Source organism: Pseudoliparis swirei, chromosome 13 (assembly GCF_029220125.1).
Source record: "Pseudoliparis swirei isolate HS2019 ecotype Mariana Trench chromosome 13, NWPU_hadal_v1, whole genome shotgun sequence".
In the NCBI taxonomy this organism is placed as follows: domain Eukaryota; kingdom Metazoa; phylum Chordata; class Actinopteri; order Perciformes; family Liparidae; genus Pseudoliparis; species Pseudoliparis swirei.
The window spans coordinates 1,767,375-1,793,773 of NC_079400.1; the positions used below are offsets into that span (position 1 = coordinate 1,767,375).

The 26,399-nt window shown below is 45.1% G+C and overlaps 3 protein-coding genes across 3 annotated transcripts in view; 2 read left to right on the top strand and 1 right to left on the bottom strand.

Annotated features, from left to right (window-relative positions):
• The first annotated feature begins 366 nt into the window (after positions 1–366).
• On the top strand, positions 367–4,294 carry LOC130203927 (dynein axonemal assembly factor 3-like). Its single transcript, XM_056430388.1, has 11 exons — positions 367–448; positions 1,006–1,112; positions 1,347–1,440; positions 1,543–1,697; positions 1,780–1,965; positions 2,092–2,214; positions 2,325–2,447; positions 2,554–2,692; positions 3,363–3,477; positions 3,588–3,662; positions 3,877–4,294. The coding sequence occupies exons 1-11, from the start codon at positions 367–369 to the stop codon at positions 4,016–4,018; spliced, it is 1,341 nt and encodes a 446-aa protein (XP_056286363.1). The 3' UTR covers positions 4,019–4,294.
• A 61-nt stretch (positions 4,295–4,355) lies between these two features.
• On the bottom strand, positions 4,356–6,893 carry LOC130203928 (troponin T, slow skeletal muscle-like). Its single transcript, XM_056430389.1, has 8 exons — positions 6,821–6,893; positions 6,616–6,732; positions 6,448–6,525; positions 6,254–6,367; positions 6,037–6,146; positions 4,800–4,890; positions 4,663–4,703; positions 4,356–4,438 (listed from the first exon to the last, which is right to left on the bottom strand). Exons 2-8 carry the CDS (start codon positions 6,712–6,714, stop codon positions 4,393–4,395), a joined length of 579 nt encoding a protein of 192 aa, XP_056286364.1. The 5' UTR covers positions 6,715–6,732; positions 6,821–6,893; the 3' UTR covers positions 4,356–4,392.
• Positions 6,894–12,882: 5,989 nt separating this feature from the next.
• LOC130203917 (protein asteroid homolog 1-like) overlaps positions 12,883–26,399 on the top strand; it is an 18,381-nt gene continuing 4,864 nt past the window's right edge. The window contains exons 1-2 of the mRNA XM_056430377.1: positions 12,883–13,009; positions 16,415–17,235. Of these exons, the coding sequence (XP_056286352.1) occupies positions 12,883–13,009; positions 16,415–17,235 (948 nt within the window). The remainder of the gene's footprint in view (positions 13,010–16,414; positions 17,236–26,399) is intronic.

Consider the following 26,399-nt stretch of genomic DNA (forward strand, 5'->3'; position numbering starts at 1 on the left):
CAACACTATCAAACCTAGCCGTGTCCCGCCGGTAGAGGGCGCCGGTCCGACCCGTTTAGAAACGGTTGCTTAGCAACAGAACTCAGAATCAAACCCAGCCGTGTCCCGCCGGTAGAGGGCGCTGGTCCGACCCGTTTAGAAACGGTTGCTTAGCAACGGAATTCAAACGTTCCCTTCAGACGGTGCGCTGAGAACCTTCAGACTGCGAGGTGAGTTGTTCCTTTAACTTTCAGCTCGTGGCCGCTCACTAACACCCTGAGGGGAGAGGCGAGTCAGTTACACGCCGTGTGAACAATGAAGCCCCTCTTATCTTTTAAGATGTTAGTAACGGGAGGTGTGTTACGTTGTCTGTGTTTCGGTCCCAGGATGAGCGGCGGACGGGTATCTGAGGGCGCCGGCTGCGTCACGTGGTGGGGCTACAGTCCTGCGCGCGACCTGCTGAGTTTGGGTGAGCGGCGCAGGTGCGCGTGGATGTGATCACGTGATTATACATCTAATCAAAATGATCTTCGCCTGGACTAAATGTTCTGCTTTCATGTTAGTGCACCGATCAAAATGATCCAATATAATAATGAAACACTCCGGGGCCATGTTACATGATCAACATGTGGATGGGAACATTCCAGTTTATTTAAGTTACAGCCTCAAAGTCAACTATACAGTCCTTAGTCATAGCCTATTGTTATATATAAGGGCAAATGCATTTAATTAAGGGTTTAGCTCATGTTTTTATAATGTTGTCCAATAGCACAGGAGATATCAACGTAGGCTGGATAGCCTTTGAGATGTCTGTGATACTTGTGCTAGCACGGCCAAATAAATACACAAGTAATAACAGCCATTAAAGAACTCAGCCTAAATATTAAAGTTAAAATTGGGAAAATGCCGAGTCATGATCATTTATATATCTGAATAAAGAATAAGTAAACAAGACTACACATTTGAACCTGCATTCAAAGCCAACTTTTGAGGTTTGGTACCCTCTCTCTCTCTTGCCCCCCACAGGCCCTGTGAGACATGAAGAGGACATCAATGTCTTACTGGTTGGCAGTGGAGACCCGCGACATATTTTGAAGACCATTTCTGTTTTGCAGAACCAGCAACGCCTCCACGTGAGCCTCTCAGCCCCTCCCCCCGTCACGCGACCCCCGACCACACTCTGACCTTCACACTCTGACCTTCACACGCTGACCTTCACACGCTGACCTTCTCACGCTGACCTTCTCACGCTGACCTTCACATGCTGACCTTCACACGCTGACCTTCACACGCTGACCTTCACACGCTGACCTTCACACGCTGACCTTCACACGCTGACCTTCTCACTTCTTCCCTGTGCTCTGCAGGTGTGGCTGATAGAAAGCAGCATGGAGCTGGTGGCTCGACAGCTGCTGCTCCTCTACCTGGCACTGATGCCCAAGGAAAGCATGGGAAATAACGGTGGGTGGGACTTTCTAGAAGCGTTGACTTCATAGACGTGAATAAAGATAACTGGGTCCTACATCCAAAATGTTTTTGCCGTGTTTTTTGTTGGTTTTCCAGAGAAGACCGAGGTTTTCTTGGAGGTGTTTGGGAACGGTGAGATCCGCAGTCAGACAGAAGAGACCCTGAGACGTGCGGCGTCACAGCTCACTGTGTCTGTTACTGACACACTGGAGGAAGCCACGCACCCCGCTCTGAATACAACTCTTCTCAAGGTATACGATCAATAAGACATTGAGGCCTGCCAGTCAAACCCACGTGAAACTAGACTTTCCTACTCTTTGAGTTCTTCCTCAGTTCAAGGAGCGAGATGAGCTGGCCAGGATATTCAAGTCGTGGATCCATCCTCGGCCTTCATCGTCCTCGTCTGGGTTAATGTCCAAAGCCTGGGATTATCGGGTCAGGCAGCACCTCGGAACACGCTACGACTCCAAGAAGAGCATCTTCGACTGGGACCTCAGAATGAAACTGCACGAGAAAGGGGTATTTTAATATCTGGTGTGCTTTTCCTACACAAGCTTCCTAAATTTGCCTTCAGACATCCCTTTTTTCAAAGGTTAGACACTCAAATGTTGCTCTGAAAGATGGACATTCTTTTTGTTTCTGCAGTGCGGCGTCATCAACAAACAACAATACACACAATGGAGGGAACGCGGTTTGGCCTTCGAAATGAGGGAAGGCGTCTACCAAATGACCAATCCAAGTCTGCTCTCTTCCAGAGTGTTCTCTCGGGTAAGTGTTTATCGATATTTTCTGCACAATTCTTCCCCACAACGCAGCAACAAGATGACACGAAGGAACTGTGTGTGTGTGTGTGTGTGTGTGTGTGTGTGTGTGGACAGAGAGGGGAGAAAGTGTTTTACACGGGCTACTGGGGGGATATCGTTTCCAGTCCTTATCTCTCCTTTGGCATCGAAACCGACGACAAGAGCCTGCTGAAGACCCAGAATGGCCTTCACGTCAAGGTCAAACACACCGTCGCAAAGACACAGGTTACACGTTACGTCATCGTCATGTCTCCGCATCCTTTCACCGCCCAGTGAGGAACATGTTTGTGGTTTCTGTCCACAGACAGCCCAGGACATCTCTGTTGCAAACGTGCAGGAGTTGTTCCGCTCCCTGTCCAGTAGGGGGCGCTGTCCCACCGCCTCTCAGGCAGAGGCGGGGGAGCCGTCCCCCGAGGTGGACCGGAACTCTGTCACCATTAACGGTAAATGGTGGAACGGTAAACATGATGGATGGTGGAGGTCTGGATGGTGGAATATGCCGACTACCAACTCTTCATCCACTCTGTCATCTTCATTGTGTTGTTCCTGTGTTTTAATTAGTGTGTAATGATTCCTTCTGGTCACATGACATCTATTACACCTGTCCATCCTGGAGAGGGATCCTCCTCTGTTCTCTCCTCAAGGGTTCTGACCTTTTACCCTGAAGGGTTGTTTGGGAGTTGTTCCTGATCCCATGTGAGGTCAAAGGTCAAAGATCAGGGATGTCTATGTGTACAGATTGTAAAACACTCTGAGATAAATTTCTAATTTGTGAAAATGGGCTCTACAAATAAACTGAACTGAATTGAATTGAATGGCTGTGAACACGAGCAGGCCGGGTCGTCACTCGATGCGTGTCAGTGCAGTGCAGGTACGAATATCTTGCCCAATTATAAAAGCTCACAGGGGAAATATTCAGACTTTAGGGAAACATTCAATCTGATTATGTGGCCGACATCTTAGTTCCAGTGGGTTTTAATGCACATGTTTGAAACAATGAAAGAAGTGTAAATGTGAATCATGTCTTCAAGCTGATCACTTCCCTCTGAATCCTGTTGATGCTGAACACACTGAGAGTACCTGTGTGTGAGACTGTCCTCAAATCCTCTTCAGACTTGATGCCTCTGACTGGGATCTCTGTGACGTTCCTGCCGTCCGACTCACTTCACAAACTGCCAGAGAAACTCAAATATTCTCACTTCTTTAACACCGTCTACTTCTCTGCCAGGTGAGCGTTTTTTACCTCTAATATATCATTTTTCTGAGTGAACGATCAAAAGGATTCCTTCAGCCGTCGTGACCGCCGACTGATGCGACCACGTGTGTTTGTCCCTGAAGCTGCGTGCACCAGTTGAACCCGACGATGAGACGGATTGCAGCGCCGGACGCCGTGCTCGTCGTGGAGTTGGCCAGGTGAGGGTTGTCACAGTGACGTGGTGTGTTACCATGGTGACGCTGTATTCACCCAGAGGACAGTCGCCGTGCTCTGGTATTCAGCGCATGTGCTTTTCTGAATCTGATTTATTTATAGACCTCATCTGAAAGTTCACTGATGGAAAAAAGGGGAATGATAACTGTAATGTGTTCAAGTTGTGTGTGTGTGTGTGTGTGTGTGTGTGTGTGACAGGTACATTTTGGATCTCACCAAAGAGCAAGAAGCCGGCTTTGCAGAGAGAGTGGCGAGCATGGCTCTGGAGGCCGACTTCGAGCCGTGGCGTGATGGGAGGAGCGATGACGTCCATGCTGTCTTCATGCCCCAGAGGAAGTGAAGGCGGTTCATTCATTCTGCAGCTTGACCGTCACGACGCAACCAGGTGTCAGCGCCTCACCTCACTTTGTCATTTATTCAATAACCTATGCAGAGTTTATTTTTCCCTCATGAGGAAGTTCACCAATAAGTAGCTCCATCAATGTGTCTTCATGCGGTAGCTGTAATCACTTTTCCTCGTTTGGATTCTTTAAGAATCATAATTTAATTAAATTACTGACTGAAAATATCCATTTCATGTATACGTGCATTTTAATGAATACAGATGCAATTGCAAGCGGATGTATTTTAATAAATGCCACGCAAAAAACATCTCTCATCGAGTTCAGAAACGAGTGAACTGTCTTCTTGTTTCTTCGTGGCTCCGGCGTGAGGTCACTTCCAGCGACCTCCGACCTTCCCCTTCCCGTGGACCTTTTTGCTGCGTCGAGACAGGAACACAAATAAAGTCGATTTTGAACGGTCAGCACTAGAAGTGACCAGCAGGTGTGACTGATTGGAGATGGATATCTTTTATTTCCATACGAATAAAGTTTCAAATATTAAGAGCTGTGATTTTGGCATTTCCTGTGCCGCCTCCATCTGTGGTGTGTTTACGGAGTCGATGTTGTGTCAAGGAAGACTGGGATGAACTGGATGACTTACAATTTCTGAGCATGTTGGAGTCTGTTCAGGAGGACGTTGATCTGGGAAAAAAACAAAAACAAATGACTTACAAAGTATATATATATATACATATATTCAAAACACCAGTTTAGTATTTTCCCGCCTCGATGACTCACCTCATACTTCTGCCTCCTCGTCTTTTCAGTCAGGTCAAATTTCTCTGACTCCAGCTGGTAGATACTCTCCCACATCTCCTTGGCTCTGTCTCTAAAACACAGCAGCATCAACAAGTTGAGATGACAATAAGAGGTCATTGTTTACAGCTGTGTGTGTGTGCAGGCTCACTAAACTACCACATGGACTTGGTTTGATGTGATATGATATATGATATAATATGATAAAAATATAATATAATATGATATAATATGATATGATGTGATATGATATGATGTAATGTGATATGATATGATGTGATATGATGTAATGTGATATGATATAATATGATATAATATGATATAATATAATATAATATGATATGATATAATATGATATAATATGATATGATATGATATAATATTATATGATATGATATAATATGATATGATATGATATGATGTAATGTGATATGATATGATATGATGTAATGTGATATGATATAATATGATATGATGTGATATGATATAATATGATATAATATAATATAATATGATATGATATAATATGATATAATATAATATGATATGATATAATATGATATAATATGATATGATGTGATATGATATAATATGATATAATATAATATAATATGATATGATATAATATAATATAATATGATATGATATAATATGATATAATATGATATGATGTGATATGATATAATATATGATGTGATATAATATAATATGATATGATATAATATGATATTATATAATATAATATGATATAATATGATATAATATGATATGATATAATATGATATGATGTGATATGATATAATATAATATGATATGATATAATATGATATAATACGATATGATATGATGTGATATGATATGATGTGATATGATATAATATGATGTGATATGATATGATATGATGTGATGTTCCTTTATTTGTCCCACAGTGGGGAAATTTCAGAAATCACAGAGCATCAATGAAAATAAATATAAAACACAATACTAAAAAACTAAATACTAATACTAGATACTAAATATACAGGGGGGAATAAAGTAAAGTGTAGAGTTTGCCAGGATCTCCATCGATCTGCTGCCGGGTGTTGTGCAGCCTGACGGCAGCTGAAGGACTTGTGGTTCCTCTCCCTCAGACAAATGCAATGTATGATAATTTTAAATGAACACAAACATTAAAACATATTTTTTTGAATGCATCAGTCTGTAATGACCCTGAACCGACCTCAGGCCGTCCTCCTGCAGGGTCTCGATGGCCAGTGGCTTGCGTCTTTCTGCCAGAGTCTTCCTCTTGATCTCCCTCGCCGTTTGCTTTCTGCCTCTCCTCTGCTCGGCCTGCGGGGACAAACACCACTCACAGTCACGTTGCTGGAGAATCCGACCAGTCGTGCACTCGTGACCCCGCGCGGCGACACGCCTGCCTGTGAATGTACTCCTCTGACCTTGGCCAGGAAGCCTCCGAAGTGAGCGCCCATGTTGGAGAGCACCTTCTTCTTCTTGGCCTCATCCTCCGCCCTCTTCTTGGCCTCTTCGTCCTCTTTCCTCTGCCTCTCCTTCTGAAGGGAGTCAGGTCAACATGTTGTGATCCCAGCGGATTTTGGACAACACGCGTAATACAACGTCGAAGGTCAATTACTGCAATCCGTGTCTGTCTGTGCCGCTCTTTTTCAGCCCTCACGCGCTGCTGCTCGGCTCTTTCCGCCCGGCGACTCTCCTGTGACGGAAAAAAACATGTCTGACTTTACACACATGGCTGGAGTTTCATCATTAATGATCTGAATACACAAACTGGACAGGCGGTTACAATCCTGTCTTTGAGTCCAACCAGCTCCTCTTCCTCTTTCTGCCTCTCCTCAAAGTGGACATCGATCAGCGTCTGCAGCTCCAGAAGATCTTTCTCCATCCTTTTCCGATGGATATCCTGCCGGGGGAGCAGCGGAGTCACAGATCAAGTCTCTGAACGCCTGTGTCGGGCTCTATAGTCGTGTAAATGTTCCACGAACAACAACCTTGAAGGAACATACATCAAAGTCAACCCTCTCCCCCTCAGGTATCCTCGGGGCCGCCAGCTGTGCGACCGGCCTGGAAGAGAACAGGCGGCATGTCAACATGTCCAATCTGAGCGTGTTCACCTCTTTGTGTCATCAGATGAGACGATGTGTTTCCATGTTTCGTGTTTCCATGTCAGTCTTATTTGTCTTTGGGGCGTTCTTCTTCTTCAACACGACAGCCAGAAGAGCAACCCAAGAGAAATCCGGTTTTTTTTGAAGACACAGCAGAGGAAAATAATTTAGTGTTTAATTCATTAATTTAATCCCTATTAGTTTAACACCAATAGACAAACAATGATGTGTTAAACATAGGAACATCACAGTTTATGGCCTCTGTTGATAACACGATGGAGGCTTGTGAACTGCCCTGTGTCTCCTGCCAGAGGGAACTTAACTTTAGAGTTTCCTGTGAAATTTGAATTGAAGTTCAACGTTCCTGGGACAATATGCAAGAACCGGATAGATTACATCATGTAAATACTTATTTGCATGTTGATCCTGAGAGAACACTTTCACCGACATGTTGCTGTTATATACACGACCGTTCAAAAGTTTGGGGTCACTTAGAAATGTCTTTCTTTTTCAAAGAAAAGCACTGTTTTTTCAATAAAGATAACATTAATCAAAAATACCCTCTCTACATTGTTAATGTGGTAAATGACTATTCTTGGTGAAACGTCTGGTTTCTAATGAAATATCTCCAGAGGTGTATAGAGGCCCATTTCCATCAACTATCACTCCAGTGTTCTAATGGTACATTGTGTTTGCTAATCGCCTTAGAAGACTAATGTCTGATTAGAAAACCCTTGTGCAATTATGTTAGCACAGCTGAAAACAGTTATGCTGGTGATATAAGCGATACAACTGGCCTTCCTTTGAGCTTGAAGTTTGAAGAACAAAATTAATACTTCAAATATTAATCATTATTTCTAACCTTGTCAATGTCTTGACTATATTTTCTATGAAATGTTCAATTCATTTGATAAATAAAAGTGAGTTTTCATGGAAGACACAAAATTGTCTGGGTGACCCCAAACTTTTGAACGGTAGTGTATGTCAGGGACCTCGATGTGTTGTTTATAAGGTGGATGAAACACAGCCTCACCTCCCTCCCCCTCATCTTCATCTTCTTCTGGAGAAAGAAGGAGACACACTTGAGTCGATATAGAAACGATGAAACTTCTGTTTATTTAATGAAGGAGTGAATGTCCTTACCCTCTTAATGGCTTCTAAAATAAATAAGAATTAAACAGATACATCAGACAATGTAAGTTCATGTATTAAGAATGTAGAAAAGTTTATAAATGAGAAATAAATGAACGTGTATGATTGACTCACCCGTGATCTTCAAACTCAGACATAACGACACGACAGAGACGACCCTGAGTATAGAAATCACTTCTGTTTGAGAAACAGCATGAACCCAATATATGAAAGGTGTTGATGACTTTTCAGAATGTAGATCTGACAATGTGTTGGTTCAATACATTAGAATAAATCATAAATAATCACACAATGTGCAATTAATGTGCCAACAACATGAATTTATCTGATATTACCTAGTTACCTATTATTATTATTAGTATTATTATTATTATTACCTATTAGCAGCAAACAGATGATGTAGGTTGTGATGCATGAACGTATTTGGTCTGTTATGACCAGAATCTTATGGGCCGGATTTTATATATTAAAAATATTGCTGTGTAAATGTTTTCTCTGGATCAATGTGTTGGACTTTTTGTCTCTTCTCTATTTCAGCCGCTGTGTTTACAACATCTGCTCAGTCAGGTCGCCCTATATGACGCCTTTGAAGCCATCGGCACGACAACAGGTTGGAAAATGAGAATACAAGCAACGTGTGATCATTTAGTGGACATTGCTCAGCAAAAGTTAAGAAACAAAATCTGAGTTATATAAAATATTTGACTGTGTCCACAAATAATGTACAATCTGAATTCCTGAGATTCAAATTAAATTAAAATACTGGACCTTCAGTTCATGTATTTGCATCACATTTCAAGATATTCTATATTTGCGTGACCCGATCGATGCAGGCCGGTGCTTTGGTTCAAAGATCCAGATAAAGCAAAGCTCACGATCCAGGAATAGAAGACGTGAGAGGGACGATTAGCTCGGAGCGGTGTCCCGTTACCCGGGATGAGAGCGAGGTATTCGCTCGCCAATCCGCGAGAGGGAATGTGGGATGGGGCATTAAGCTGGTCGGCTGGTTGCTATTAACACCTGCCAAGTCCTCCATTATCATTTGATCTGTACTCATAATATTTTATACCAGTATTAAGACTCTTGTACATGTATTCCAGGGGGACTTCTTACAGGAGGTACATAATTATAAATGTGTACAGTACAAGTCCAAACTGTTGGTTTATTATAGACACACCAGCAACATAACAAGTTTCTAAATACTATTTTCAATGAACAAGTGAAGCCCTCCCAGACGCCCGTCTTTGAGAGTATTAACACGGCGGATCAAGCACCGCCCGCCCGCGGCTCTCAGATCCTGTCATCGTTAGTTTTTAGATATCATGAGAATCTGAACAAACACGAGTGCGTGGACAAAAGGCAAATGAGGGATTGGGAGAAGAATTCCTCTCATTGTTTTCCTGTTGAACGTGTCTGGCCAACACAGACGGAAACAATCAGGACTTCTTCTGTCAGAGAAATAATTCACCTTCATCATCAGCCAACTGCATTGAAGTGTAATTCGTTGGAAATCCCTGTTTCCAAAGATGCCAAATGTTGAATTGTTTTATATTGATTTGCTTCATCTGTGACGTTGAAATGAATCTGACCATGTTTAGACTGAACAGTCAGACATTCCAATATTAACCAGTCAATTTCAAACATGTCAAAGCATTTTTGATTAAATCAGGTATTATTTACTATTGCAGTATTTACATTTTTAAAGTGCGATATGTTTTTTTTGTCTTTGCAAACTTACTGGCAGCTGAAACAAAGAAGTATTAGCAACTCTTAATATGTCGACGTTGATGTCATTTTCACATTCGAGAGACGTGAGTTAAGATCATTCATTTGGATCATTCTTCATCTAATCAATGCTCCGTGATGCTTACAGGCTGATCGGTTACTAACGGTGTGTCTGTCAGTTGGGCATCCTGTAGAGCCTTCAGCGGGTTTTAAGTTGCTAAAAGTAGCTTCACAGTGAGTGTGAATTCAAAATATTAAATGTGCGACCCAGAAAATCATAACAGCTGAAAGACGCTGAAAAGCTCTGCAGTGCAAAGAGGATGCGTAGCATCGGTGATAACTCTCTACTCCATTACTGTGGAAAACACTCTTCACTTTACTCATATTTTATCCTTTTTTAATCATAAAAACATTGATGATTGCAGCTTTAAACAAAGTTATTTGAGCAACGCATTTCAAAGCCTCGAAAATCACAGTCCATAAACAATAATATGCAATAAAACCCAATGGTGTGCATGATTTTTTTTTACAACTATCTAGTTTCTGGAGACTACAGTACCAGATAGAAAATGGTGGTCGCCTTTTTGATGGTCAGATATTTAAAATAGTCACAGCAAGAAGAAACACCTCGCTTTAGAAGGAGGAAACGTTAAATCTTAGAGGCCTACCTGCAGCCAGAGAGAAGGAAGTTAGACTGATGATGGAAACGAGGAGAGTAACAACTAGAGAGGAGACAGCGCTTTATATAAGGGGTCCTCCGGGGGGACGGAGGGGGGACGACATGTCTGAGAGTGCGAGGCAAGATTTATAAAAAAGAAGGACAGGGGACTGAGTGTGGATTATGGCCGGCTTGAGTGAGCATATGCGGAATTCTGATCGAATAATGAGCGAAGGGTTTGTTGCTGACCTCACCGCTGAAACGAGACACAGAGAGACAGGTGGCGGGAAATAATAAAGGAGGCAGAAACGAGACAATTTCTGGCACAAAGAGATCCTGCGGACCCAGGATGGAAGCGTGGGGGGTCAATGGAGGTCGTTCCTCTTCCTCTCCTCAGATCTTCATATCCGAAGAGGCCTCGTGCTCGATGGACATGTGTGACAGCCTCTCGGTCGTCTCGGGGCGCACAGGCCGTAACATACAAATAACTAGAACGGGCACTCGGTAGAGCGCATACCTTCGCATATCACAAGATTGGGCATTGAATTATGAACATGTTGGCATTAGTTGCATGCCAATTGGATACAAATGGACCGTGCTATGGTAAAAAGAAAATGTTGACCTATCCATGACCTTGACCTTTGACCCGATTGATCCCAACATTTAATCAAATGGTCCCCGGATAATAACCAATCATCCCACCAAATTTCATGCGAATCAAGAAGATGTTGACCTTTTCATGACATTGACCTTGACCTTTGACCCGATCGATCCCAAAATCTAATCAAATGGTCCCTGGATAATAACCAATCATCCCACCAAATTTCATGCGATTCAAGAAGATGTTGACCTTTTCATGACCTTGACCTTGACCTTTGACCCGATCGATCCCAAAATCTAATCAAATGGTCCCTGGATAATAACCAATCATCCCACCAAGTTTCATACGATTCAAGAAGATGTTGACCTTTTCATGACCTTGACCTTGACCTTTGACCTGATCGATCCCAAAATCTAATCAAATGGTCCCCGGATGATAACCAATCATCCCACCAAATTTCATGCGATTCGGTTTTAAACTTTTCTTGTTATGCGAATAACACGCATCGAAAATAAACGCCGACAAATAACAATTTCCAAAACAAATTTCCCTATGGGGATTAATATATCTATCTATCTATCTATCTAGATAAATACATAAACTAGAATGGGCACTCGGTAGAGCGCATACCTTCGCATATCACAAGATTGGGCATTGAATTATGAACATTTTGGCATTAGTTGCATGCCAATTGGATAAAAATTGGCTATGGCAAAAAGAAGATGTTGACCTTTTCATGACCTTGACCTTGACCTTTGACCCGATCGATCCCAAAGTCTAATCAAATGGTCCGCGGATAATAACCAATCATCTCACCAAATTTCATGCGATTCGGTTTACAACTTTTTTTTGTTCCGCGAATAACACTCATACAAATAAATAAATAAATACACGGCGATCAAAACATAACCTTCCACATTTTCAATGCGAAGGTAACAATATGAATTAAAGTTATATATTCTAAGAAAGAGCAGTATATGACAGTACTTGATGAACCAATATGCATTGTTTGCTCAGAAGTGGGTGTAGTAAAGGAGTAAATCACCACTTTATAATACTCATGCAGAAAAATGATAATGACCATGACAATGACAATGACAATGACCATGACCATGACAATGACCATGACAATGACCATGACAATGACAATGACCATGACAATGACCATGACAATGACAATGACCATGACAATGATAATCACCATGACCATGACAATGATAATGACCATGACAATGACAATGACCATGACAATGACAATGACCATGACAATGACCATGACGGCCCCCATGAGGTCTCACTCCAACAAATCTGGCCTACTGCCTAATCTGAGTCTGACACGCCTGCTATGCCCTTCTGCCTTTTTTAATGTTGTGCATATTTTTTGTTAACTTCTCATCTTAAGTGGATTATTATTGTTGTATTTAACCTTTACATTATTTGTTGGACCATGGTATTAATAAAAGAACTACAGGATAGTAAGAGTTGAACTGTTGCTTCATTTATCCAATTTCCACTACCATGAAAATAGTGGGCTGGTCTTGAGCCTGAAATTCCCGGGCTGAAAAGTGGCCCCACTCCGGCAGGTACTGGTTCTCCTACATTCGTTTCCTCGGTGCTGGTGACGTCAGGAAAGTGAAAGCTAAGAACCAGACCGGCGGCTCTTAATCTAGAGGTACTTGTACTACACCTAGAGGTACTGGGTCTGCTACATTCGTTTCCTCGGTGCTGGTGACGTCAGGAAAGTGAAAGCTAAGAACCAGACCGGCGGCTCTATAAGAGCCGCGCAGCCGCCGCTCGGCGCCGTATGACGGGATGGGGGTTAAAGGCATGACCGCTCTGGTGGCGACTCACTGGAGGATCTACCAGGACGTCCGGTTCAGCGACCACCGGCTGGTGGTCGACGGCTGCAACCTACTGTACATGCTGTACTTTGACTCCGGTAGGACCACAGCAAGTACTACAGAGTACTCCGTGTTTTGATTGACTGCTGATCAGTCATCAATATTTATATATCAACATTGAATGTTAACACGTTAAAGTCACTTAATCAGGGACGTGATGATGAAGTCTGATTTCTCTGTTTTACAGAAGTTTAAATAGTTTTAAAAATCTTTTTTTTCATTTTGATCATATAATATATTATCATGATAATTACAGGTTATTATTGAACATAATCCTTTAAGAGTTTGAGACTTTAGGCCTTAAGCAACTGAATTGTCTGAATGTTAATCCTGTGACTCCTGGTGAATAGTTTATAGTCTTCAACCAGGAAACATGAAAGGATGATAATCAAAAGATATGTAACGGATCCCCGTATATCAATCGGCGTGAGACTTTACTGCTGGTGAACTTATTTATTTCCTTTCTTCCGTTGTATAAACATGAACCAACACTTTTGAATTAATACCTCCTTGTCACCACCGTAAGAGCGTAAGCCTCATACGGGTCCATTAAAACTATGAACACTTTATCTCAAATGCCATCCGTCCGTCACATTTAGCCGTCCCGTCAAGTTTGTATATTAACATAAAATAAAGGTGCGCTTCCTTTTACCATTTCAAAATAAAAGTCAAATTGAGCTCAAAGCGGAAGTAGATTAAAACATATAAAAAATCATAAAACAATACAATATAAAAAGGCATACATCAAAACCAATAAAGCAGATACAAAATAAGGCAATCAACACAAAACAATAAACCTTTTAAGGGGTTATTTACAGATATATTATCCCCCACGCAGGATTATGGAGGACTCAAAATGACTTAAGTATAAATAAATAAATAAATGCATGAATAAATACAAGAATAAATGCTTAAATAAATGTATAAATAAATAAATGCTTAAATAAATGTATAAATAAATACAAGAATAAATGTATAAATACAGAAATAAATACAGCAATTAATAAATATAAGTTATAACTCAACAGGACATCATTAAATAAGTGTATTTCTACTAGGGCTGTCAATCGATTAAAAAAAATTAACTAATTAATCGCACATTTTGAAATTGCGATTAATTAATCGCGATTAATCGCGCTTGAAAGTTGTTTCCTTCTTTTTAAAGACAAAACTTCACACAGAGCTGTGTTTTCAAAGAGGCTCCTACATATACAGTGCCAGCGAGGTATTTAATGTCGTGGATGATAAATTGTTTCTTCAGTGAAACATCAGATTAGTAAAAAAAAAGAAGTATATTGAGACCCCATTGGTCCTGTCATCTTTACCACTGAACAGCAGAACCAGTGGCCTTGATAACTGACTGACATTCACATATGTCACGTTAACCCTCTGGAGGCTGGGGGCATTTTATACATTTTACAAAATAAATTAAATTCACCGTTTAAAGTCTTTTGCATGTGACACATACCCACGTGTTATACATCAAACATTCCAGAACAATCTCAGCTCTGAAATGAAGCTCATTGTCCTCGCGCCGTGTCCTCTGGTTCTCTGACTGACAGGCTGCTAAATGAGCCTAACCTGTGAGGTGGGAGGTCCTTTGTGATTTACTGAGTGTTCATTGTTTTTTTTTTCTTCCCAAATGTTGACAGACAAACGGATTGACCAATCACGTTGAAGGTTTCGTGTGTCGCGTTCTTTCCGCGCCGCGTCCCCCGACACGTCGCCCCTCCGTTCCTCTGTGTATCAGAGGGGGAGACGGGAGGAAGGAGGAGCAGGAGGAAACCCGAGTTAAACTGATTTCTGCTCCTTATTTTCGCGGAGAAATGATTGTTTTAAAAACGGAAACAGTGTCAAACCGTACTGCCGCGGTTTAAAAAACTAAAAAAAAAAAAACGTTTGCGTTAATTGCGTTAAAATATTTTAGTGCGTTAACGCGGCCAAATTAATAGCATAGATTAACGCGTTAACGCTGACAGCCCTAATTTCTACATTTCTGTATTTCTTCATTTATTTATATCTCTATTTATGTGTCCACACGTATTTCTTCATTTATCTATGTGTGACATTTACGTGTCCGTATATTCAAATGAGCTGGGCGGTCCGAACCTCATTGTTGAACAGGATTGGTCAAGTCAGGGAGCAAGACAGAAGCAATCGATCCCTAGCACTTGGATCTGTAGACGAACAGCGTTTATTATGCATTCTTGTCTGTACATTCTAAATACTACTGTTGAGTCACGGAATGTAATTTAAGGATGTTTTCAGCCGAGAAGTTCGTAGTTTAAGCATCAAAACTGTGGTCGGTTTATCGAGATTCAGTCTAATAAGGATATGCGACGTTGATTTGAGGTCCTGCTCGCGGGACCACTGAGCTCCGGGCGCCGGGCGCTCAGCGCGCTGTGTGGCCGCCGAGAGAAGCCTGATCTCGGCAGGACTTTTTGAAATGCTCCGCTGGCTCTGACGTCTCCGTAGCGGCTAAACATGAGATATAATTAGGTTTTTGAGGATCTAAAGAGCACAACGAGTTTCTTATTTACTAAAAGATAACGTTACGTCAATTTGACTGAGGGTTAAGATTCCTAACTTCATATTGTAGCGACCCTGGGTCAGGAAAGCTACGAGACGTTGTATATTTATTATCGTTTATTCGTAGCCTACGCCAAACAACAGTGGACACCGCAACACATTCTACTCCACTGTAAATTATTTTACAGTGAATAATTGGAGTAAATTCATGCGCAAGAACAGTTGATGTGGTGACGTCACAAGACCAGAAAGACCGTCCTGCGTCCTCGAGTCTGGATTCCCAAGACCAGATTCCAAAGACCAGACTCCAAAAGAACACAAGTCTGTACTCAGTGTTCTTGGAATTGATAAACGGCTGAAGTCAAAAAGCTGTCTAGGCTAACTTCTGCTAACGGTGAGCTGAGCGAGTCAACTTCAGTGTCATGTGCCAGGCAGAAATAGTAGAGCACAACACACCAGGTGCATCACACTCCTGTGACCAATCAAGCTTCAGACAGAGGTTCGGACCGCCCCAGCTCATTTGAATATACGGACACGTAAATGTCACACATAAATAAATGAAGAAATACGTGTGGACACATAAATAGAGAAATAAATAAATGAAGAAATACAGAAATGCAGAAATATATTTATTTAATGATGTATTGTTGATTTATAACTTATATTGATTCATTCCTGTATTTATTTATACATTTATTTAAGCATTTATTTATTTATTTATACATTTATTTATTTATACATTTATTTAAGCATTTATTTATTCATTTATGCATTTATTTAAGCATTTATTTATTCTTGTATTTATTCATGCATTCATTTATTTATTTATTTATACTTAAGTCATTTTAAGTCCTCCATACAGGATATCTGTGACACAGCCCGGGGGTTCAATGTGTTCCTTGTCCATCTGTCAGGTCTGGACCAGAACCACGGCGGGGACTACGCTACCTTTGAGGTCCTAATTGAGAAGTTCATCAAAGCCCTCAGAAGATGCCAGATCTCGCCGTACGTGGTTATTGATGGAGGCTCGGACTACACCGACAAGAAGCTCCCGACGCTGACTCTAAAAGCCCAGGAGCGGATCCTGAAGGCCCACCGAGCGGCGGAGGGCAACCGGCCGATGGGTGTCCTGCCACAGCTGGTCAAGCTGGTCTTCAGACAGACGCTGGACCGGCTGGAGGTCCCGCTGGCTCAGTGCTACGGAGAGGCGGACCGCGAGATCGCCGCCCTGGCCAGGGAGTGGCGCTGCCCGGTGCTGTCCGGAGACAGCGACTTCTTCATCTTCGACCTCCCGGCGGGGCTGCTGCCCCTCTCGGACTTCAAGTGGCATGCGCTGGAGCAGAGCGGCTCGCGGAGCTACGTCCCCTGCAAGAACTACACCAGCTCCAGCTTCTGCCTTTTCTTCAATGTCGGGCAGCAGCTGCTGCCCACCTTCGCCACCTTGGCTGGGAACGACTCCGTGAGGCTGCCGCACGGCTCCGTCGACTGGGCTCGGTTCGTCCCGGAGGACAGCGGGGCGACGAGGCGCCTGGAGGGGCTGCTCCGCTGGCTGAAGGGGTTCCGCCAGCCTCAGGAGGCCTTGGAGGCGGCGCTGGAGCTGATGGGAGACATGAGCAGCGAGAGGAAAGCAGAGCTGCTGAAGGCCTTGCGTCTGGGGGTGGAGGAGTACCAGCTGCCCCCCTGCTTCCTCCAGAGGTTCTTCCTCCATGGGACGGCTCCTCCTTTCCCAGCAGAAGTAAGTAGTAGGTCCTCATGTAGTAGGTCCTCAGGTAGTAGGTCCTCAGGTAGTAGGTCCTCATGTAGTAGGTCCTCAGGTAGTAGGTCCTCAGGTAGTAGGTCCTCATGTAGTAGGTCCTCATGTAGTAGGTCCTCAGGTAGTAGGTCCTCAGGTAGTAGGTCCTCATGTAGTAGGTCCTCAGGTAGTAGGTCCTCAGGTAGTAGGTCCTCATGTAGTAGGTCCTCATATAGTAGGTCCTCAGGTAGTAGGTCCTCATGTAGTAGGTCCTCATGTAGTAGGTCCTCATGTAGTAGGTCCTCATATAGTAGGTCCTCAGGTAGTAGGTCCTCATGTAGTAGGTCCTCATGTAGTAGGTCCTCATATAGTAGGTCCTCAGGTAGTAGGTCCTCATGTAGTAGGTCCTCAGGTAGTAGGTCCTCATGTAGTAGGTCCTCATGTAGTAGGTCCTCATGTAGTAGGTCCTCATGTAGTATTATAAAGGTAGTGGTATAAAGGTGGTATTTTAAAGGTTGTGGTATAAAGGTGGTATTATAAAGTTAGTGGTATAAAGGTGGTATCATAAAGGTAGTGGTATAAAGGTGGTATTATAAAGGTAGTGGTATAAAGGTGGTAATATAAAGGTAGTGGTATAAAGGTGGTATTATAAAGGTTGTGGTATAAAGGTGGTATTATAAAGGTAGTGGTATAAAGGTGGTATCATAAAGGTCGTGGTATAAAGGTGGTATTATAAAGGTCGTGGTATAAAGGTGGTATTATAAAGGTGGTATTATAAAGGTAGTGGTATAAAGGTGGTAGGGCTGCAACAACGAATCGATTATTAAAATAGTTGGCAACGAATTTCATTATCAATTCGTTGTGTCGCGCGATTATTACGGCGCTCAATAAGTCACGGAGTATAAACAAAGTTGAGTTGAGCGCAGAGCGGCGCAGGAGAAACCAGAGCGGAGAGAGAGGACAGAACGCTGCGTTGTGAGAGCCAATCAGCACTGAGCTGCTCCTCTGTTGATGAATCTAATTGGCTGCTGCTGCTCACGTGGCGCTGGATGCGGAAGTCATTCACGTAGTCTGAGACATTCACGGAGCTAAGTGCGCCTCCGGGTGACGTTATGAACCCAGACACCAGGGCGCTACATGTTACGACGTGTGTGGCATTTCCACAAGAGTATTACGGCGATAACGTGGTTATTTATTCCGTGGCGGATAGCGGAAAATATTTTTCCACGGAGAAAGGCAACGGAGATAAGCCACGACTCGCTGTGAGCGCTGCGCTGCGCGTGCAGACAACATTTAACGGAGCGGAGCAACGCGTGCGCTCTGATCGCTCTTTTAATAAAGTATCGATACTAAAAATATGCTAAATCACATCGTTTCTAACGTACGGGTACTTTGTTAGCATCGCTACACCGTGCAGCGTGACAGCAGTAGATATAGCGGACTAACATTCACGCTAACCTAACTTCCGAAACGCTGTGGACATCTGAACGCTGATTGGCCGAGACGCGACACGTCTCATCAAAGATGTTTTATTGCGAAGAGCACCACTTCACATTTTTTCCGCGTCTCACTGCAATCTCAACGGCAGCGGGCCAGGTGAAAAAAATAATAAATCGTAACGCGTCTCTGATATTGTTCAGGGGGCCGGTCCAAATGGGGACCACTGTGTCATGTGCGGTCACGGTTGTCGCAGCAAGAGAGGACCCAAACGCCGACATTACTGCACAAACTATTTAATTACAAAAATCACAGACCAGACAGGAACGACAAAAACGCGGACCAAACAGTACGAAGCCACACTGGGAATGAGACGAACAGGGTTTACATACACAGGCAAGGTGAGAGGATTGGACAACGGGGAACGAGACACAGGTGAACACAATGAGGGCGGGGCCAGCAATCACACAGAAGGAAACAATCAGGAACAGGGCAGACAATCACAGGGAGACAGACGACACAAGGACTTCTAAACAACACAAAACTAGACACAAACTCCAGATCATGACAGTACCCCCCCCCCTCAAGGGACGAATTCCAGACGGCCAAGCGTTCCACAAGGGTGGGTGGAGGGGAGCCGGAGGAGGGTCCAAGGCTGCAGAAGCAGTCCGGGGGGCGGGCCGCAGGACGATCACCAGGCCGAGGGGCGCGCTCTGGAGGGCGGGCCGGAGGACAAGGGCGGGGAGCTAGGGGACCGGGCTCAGGAGAGGAAGTCCCAGGGGTACCGGGGTCTGGGGATGGGGGCTCTGTGGGACCAGGACCAGGCGACGAGACATGGGGAACCGGGGCTGGACGGGACGGATCACGGGGAACTGTGACTGACCGGGACGGAGGCAGGATGGGGAGAACCGGGGCCGGGCGGAACGGAGGCGGAATACCGGGGACTGGAACATCGGGGACAGGAGCCGGTGACGGAACACCGGGGACTGGAACCGGAACATCGGGGGCTGGAACCGGCGACGGAACACCGGGGACTAGAACCAGAACATCGGGGGCTGGAACCGGCGACGGAACACCGGGGACTAGAACCAGAACATCGGGGGCTGGAGGCGGTGGCGGAACTCCGGGGACTGGAACATCGTGGACTGGAACCGGTGACGGAACACCGGGGACTGGAACCGGAACATCGTGGACTAGAACCGGCGACGGAACATCGGGGACTGGAACCAGAACATCGTGGACTGGAACCTCGGGGTCTGGAGCCTGTCACGGAACCGGAACATCGTGGACTGGAACCGGAACATCGTGGACTAGAACCGGCGACGGAACACCGGGGACTGGAACATCGTGGACTGGAACCTCGGGGTCTGGAGCCTGTGACGGAACACCGGGACTGGAACCGCACATCGGGGACTGGAGCGTGACGGAACACCGGGACTGGACCCGGCACAGGGCCAAGGCCGGAGGGACTCCACATGTTGTGGAGATGCACATCATGGGAGGCTGGCCAGACCAGAACCGCGACGGAACACCGGGGACTGGAACATCGTGGACTGGAACCTCGGGGTCTGGAGCCTGTGACGGAACACCGGGGACTCGAACCGCCAACATTGACTGCAGGGCCCGGAGGGACTCCCACATCTCCTCAAGAAGTACCTGAGAATTAGCTGGCCAGGCAGGAACCGTGCAGCGGAAACTGAAGGCTGGGTCCATTATTGGTGGCTTCGTTCTGTCATGTGCGGTCACGGTTGTCGCAGCAAGAGAGGACCCAAACGCCGACATTACTGCACAAACTATTTAATTACAAAAATCACAGACCAGACAGGAATGACAAAAACGCGGACCAAACAGTACGAAGCCACACTGGGAATGAGACGAACAGGGTTTACATACACAGCAGTGGCGGCTGGTGAATTTTTTTTTTGGGGGGGCGCAGTTGGGCGGCGCAGTTTAAATAGCACTCCACAATGAGAAGATAAGAGGTTTTGAGTAGAATATTGTAACAAAGCTTTATTTCAAGAACACAGTGCTCAACACTGTCCACAACAACGAAACAAACGAAACATTGGATTCAGAAAGAGATGCATCACATTGTAGGCTACATTGGCCCCACTACTTGTAAAGAAATTTAGCCCGCCTCTCTTTCAAGTTGGCAAACAAAAAATATGCCCGTGCCAAACCATATACACTGCTTTTAAAGTCCAACAGCATTGCTATCATTGCCAAATGTATTGTAATATCTACAAAGTAACAACATATGTTTAGTTTGCCAGCATTAAAAGCAGTTTTCCCTCAAGTTATTTCACCTAGGTCCTAAAATGGCCTTGTGTAATTAGATACAGTATATTATCATAAATAAAATGTGTGTATGTGCTGATCTGGAGTCAGTTTGGTAGGATTTGGGTATGAATAAATTATTTCATTTAAAATATGGATTTTTATTTAAAGATATTCATGTAATTTGCATGCAAAATAGGTCTACCCGAACCAAGGACAACAAATTCAACCCGCGCAACACTTCAAAAGTGGCCCGATTCCGCAGGAAAACCGCGGACCTGGCAACACTGCTGAGGGAACATACGGGTCTCTGATCTGCCGAATAATCCAATCGCGTGCGCACATTTGTGCGCACCAAGATTCCCGGTTTCATCCGCCAATGTGAAGCCGGTCATTGCCAAAACGACTGAAATGTTTTCTCGTTGCCGTACACACACGTTAGAGCAGCGCCTCGAAAAAGGGGAGGGGCTTCTCTCCGTGATAATGGCGATATATTATATTTTTTCACATTAACTTAAGTGGTTGTTGACAGGCTGACTGTCTCCCACACACATTTAGCACGTTAACACGATATATTTACTATTTAAATGATTTGGCATATAATGTTTTTTGACAGGATTTTTTTATTTCATCTCCAAATTTTAAGAGGGGCGGCGCACTAGCGCCCCCTATGGACGAGCCGCCACTGATACACAGGCAAGGTGAGAGGATTGGACAACGGGGAACGAGACACAGGTGAACACAATGAGGGCGGGACCAGCAATCACACAGAAGGAAACAATCAGGAACAGGGCAGACAATCACAGGGAGACAGACGACACAAGGACTTCTAAACAACACAAAACTAGACACAAACTCCAGATCATGACACACTGCTCAGGAGAGGAAAGCTGTCAGTCTGTTTGTGACGGTTCATCCACATGCTGACCAGTGAACAGGTTCATCCACATGCTGACCAGTGGGTCTCCAGGATCTTTTTTGTTTTCTAAGGTCGACCTGGTTCGGGGTTATCATCAAGTGCCCGTTCAACCTCTGGATATTCCCAAGACGGCACTGATCACACCTTTCGGCCACTTTGAATTTTTGAGGATGCCGTTTGGCCACAAAAATGCAGCACAGACTTTCCAGCGCCTTATGGACACTGTGCTTAGGGACCTGCCTTTTTTGTTTGTTTACCTGGACGACATCCTGGTTGCCAGTTCATCGAGGGCTGAGCCTATGTCTCACCTGCGGATATCGTTTGCTCGGCTCAACCAACACGGGTTGATCGTCAACCCAGCTAAGTGTCAGTTTGGGTTGACAACCATTGACTTCCTTGGACATCGCATCACTAAAGACGGGGCCGTTCCCCTTCCAGCGAAGGTGGATGCGGTGGCTAACTTTCAGCACCCGCTCACAGTGAAAGCACTGCAGGAGTTTTTAGGAATGGTAAACTTTTACCATCGATTCATCCCCCGGGCAGCACAGTTCAGGGTTTTTCCCGCATAGAGAAAATTTGGGCGCGCGCCTACGCCGTTTCCCCGAGCGCCTAAGACAAATCCCGAGCGCCTAAGGCAAAAAAAAGTGCGATGGAAAAAAATAAAAAAACTGTGTTCATCAGGTGCACGTCAGCGAATATGTTCTCAAATAGTATGTTTCAAGTCGGCTACAGCCGAACCCTCGTTCTGTTTGGATCAATAGTAATCGAGTTGAGTGTTTCCCCTAAGTTTACAGCTTCAGGGGGGCGGGACTAGTGCCGCTAGCCATGTTGGTGCCCTAAGCTTAATTTAACACTGAGGTGTGCTCACCTGTGTGCACACATCACGGCTGAGCGAGGCGCTCGCCGGCATCGGAGCTCTGGCGCGCGCGAGCCGAGAAGAGTTGTTAACGGGGGGGGGGGGGGGGGGAGTGCGGAGATTTCCCCCTGTTATAATGGTAGGGGAAACACTGGAGTTGATAAGCGTGTCTTCTTGTCTGATCAATACGCAACTGTGAGGTGCGCGAATGGACCGAGCGACCAGCTGCTGATCACTCACTCAACAGCCTGATGTGCAAAAATAGACGGTGCGCGCACAGCGCGCCAACAATTTTTTTGGGAGCACCGAAGACCCATTTTGACCCAGGAAAAACCCTGCAGTTGATGCGACCCCTTTTCGAAGCCCTGAAAGGCAAGACTGTCAAACAAGCGGTTGACTGGACAGAGGAGCGGGACCAGGCATTTGGGGATACCAAGACTGCTCTGGCAAGGGCAACGATGCTGGCACATCCCGCACCCAAGGCTCCGATCGCCATCACCACTGACGCTTCAGATTTTGCAGTGGGCGCCGTGTACGAGCAGTGGGTGAAAGGGGCATGGCAGCCACTCGCTTTTTTTAGTCGACAGCTGCGTCCAAACGAGAGAAAGTACAGCACTTTTGATCGGGAGCTCCTTGGCCTGTTTCTTGCCATTCGATATTTCCGGTTCCTGCTAGAGGCTCGACAGTTCACAGCTTTTGTGGATCACAAGCCATTGACATTCGCTATGCGTAAGACAGCTGAACCATGGTCAGGCCGCCAGCAGCGCCAGCTCTCCTTCATCTCCGAATTCACCACAGATGTTCAACATGTGGCAGGCAAACATAACCTGGTCGCAGATTGTTTATCAAGAGCTCTCGTGGGGCCGTTTCATTTGGGACTGGATTATGCTAAAATGGCGGAGGATCAAGTTTCGGACCCAGGCGTGCAGGAATTGAGGACGGCAACAACGGGACTGCAATTGGAGGAGGTTCCATTCGATGATAAAGGGACCACGCTCCTCTGCGACATCTCCACAGGTCAGACACGACCGGTTATTCCCACCGGATGGAGACAGCAAGTGTTTGACACTATTCATGGTCTTTCGCACCCCGGCAAGAAGGCATCGCAGAGGTTGGTGACGGCGAAGTTTGTCTGGCACGGCTTGAAGAAAGATGTGCGAAAATGGGCAGGGACTTGTGTGGTGTGTCAACGTGCCAAGGTTCACCGCCACATAAAAGCCCCATTGTCACAGTTCTCAGTTCCAGAAAGGAGGTTCGCACATGTAAATGTGGATCTGGTGGGACCTCTTCCTCCGTCCCGAGGGTTCACACACCTCCTCACCATGGTGGACCGAACCACGCGTTGGCCAGAGGCCGTCCCGCTGTCATCAACGACATCGGATGAGGTGGCTCGAGCGTTCATTGGGACGTGGGTCGCCAGGTTTGGGGCCCCAGCTGACGTTTCCTCGGACAGAGGCCCACAGTTCACGTCGGCGCTCTGGAACGCAGTAGCAGAAAGCCTGGGGGTGAAGCTCCACCGTACTACTGCTCATCACCCACAGGCTAATGGGTTGTGCGAGCGGTTCCATCGCTCAATGAAAGCTGCTCTCCGGGCCAGCCTCAAGGACGGGGGCTGGGTGGACAGGCTCCCATGGGTCATGTTGGGGCTCAGAACAGCCCCCAAGGAGGACCTTCAAGCTTCATCCGCCGAGTTGGTGTACGGCCAGCCGCTGCGGGTTCCTGGGGAGTTCATGCCCAAGGTCACAGACCCGTGGTCTGCGACACAACAGCGGGCCGCTCTCCTGGAAAAGGCTGGAGTGTTCACCCCTGTGCCCACGTCGCAGCACGGCCTCCCGCAGTCACATGGCCCGTCCAGCCTAAAGACAGCAGAGTACGTCTTCATTCGCCAGGACGGCCGCCATGGGCCCTTTAAACCGCCCTACGAAGGACCGTTTCGCGTTCTAGAGGCCGGGGACAAAACCTTCAAAGTCGACGTTGCCGGTAAGGTGGAGCAATTGTCGGTGGATCGCCTGAAACCAGCACAGCTCGACCTAGACCAGCCGGTAAGCTTGGCCGAACCTCCGCGGCGTGGGCGCCCTCCTATATTTCCACCACGCCGCTGCAAGGCCCAGAAGCTGCCGGCAACGGCTGTGCTGCCTCCAATTCCAGCTCCAGTAACAAGGAGTCGGCAGGACGGTTGATTCGGGCCCCGGGACTATGAGTGTGTTTTTCTTTGTTTTCTTTAGTCTTGGTGAATTCTGGGGGGGCGTATGTAGGGGACTCTGTTGGGAGCACATAATTCACAATACTAGTATGTTGGTGTGCAGGATATGTGACCGGGTCCCTTTAAGAGCTGGGAGCGTAACCAGGGCAACGGGGTGGCGTTGAGCGGTTTAAAGGTCACGGGGTGTCAGTGTCACGGGTGAAATGTTTGGTGTGAGGAAATAAACGGCCACAGTGTGTGCAGCCAAAGAATGTGACTTTGTCCATATCGTTCATTCCCGCGCTCCTACAGTATCATAAAGGTCATGGTATAAAGGTGGTATCATAAAGGTTGTGGTATAAAGGTGGTATCATAAAGGTTGTGGTATAAAGGTGGTATCATAAAGGTCGTGGTATAAAGGTGGTATCATAAAGGTCGTGGTATAAAGGTCGTGGTATAAAGGTGGTATCATAAAGGTTGTGGTATAAAGGTGGTATCATAAAGGTTGTGGTATAAAGGTGGTATCATAAAGGTAGTGGTATAAAGGTGGTATCATAAAGGTTGTGGTATAAAGGTGGTATCATAAAGGTTGTGGTATAAAGGTTGTGGTATAAAGGTGGTATCATAAAGATTGTGGTATAAAGGTGGTGCTATAAAGGTCGTGGTATAAAGGTGCTATCATAAAGGTCGTGGTATAAAGGTGCTATCATAAAGGTCGTGGTATAAAGGTGGTATCATAAAGGTCGTGGTATAAAGGTGGTATAAAGGTCGTGGTATAAAGGTGCTATCATAAAGGTCGTGGTATAAAGGTGGTATCATAAAGGTCGTGGTATAAAGGTGGTATAAAGGTCGTGGTATAAAGGTGCTATCATAAAGGTCGTGGTATAAAGGTGCTATCATAAAGGTCGTGGTATAAAGGTGCTATAAAGGTCGTGGTATAAAGGTGCTATCATAAAGGTTGTGGTATAAAGGTGGTATCATAAAGGTCGTGGTATAAAGGTGGTATCATAAAGGTCGTGGTATAAAGGTGGTATCATAAAGGTCTATAAAGGTGGTATCATAAAGGTCGTGGTATAAAGGTGGTATCATAAAGGTCGTGGTATAAAGGTGGTATCATAAAGGTCGTGGTATAAAGGTGGTATCATAAAGGTCGTGGTATAAAGGTGCTATCATAAAGGTCGTGGTATAAAGGTGGTATCATAAAGGTGCTATCATAAAGGTCGTGGTATAAAGGTGGTATCATAAAGGTGCTATCATAAAGGTCGTGGTATAAAGGTGGTATCATAAAGGTCGTGGTATAAAGGTGCTATCATAAAGGTTGTGGTATAAAGGTGGTATCATAAAGGTGCTATCATAAAGGTCTTGGTATAAAGGTGGTATCATAAAGGTCGTGGTATAAAGGTGGTATCATAAAGGTCGTGGTATAAAGGTGGTATCATAAAGGTCGTGGTATAAAGGTGGTATCATAAAGGTCGTGGTATAAAGGTGGGATCATA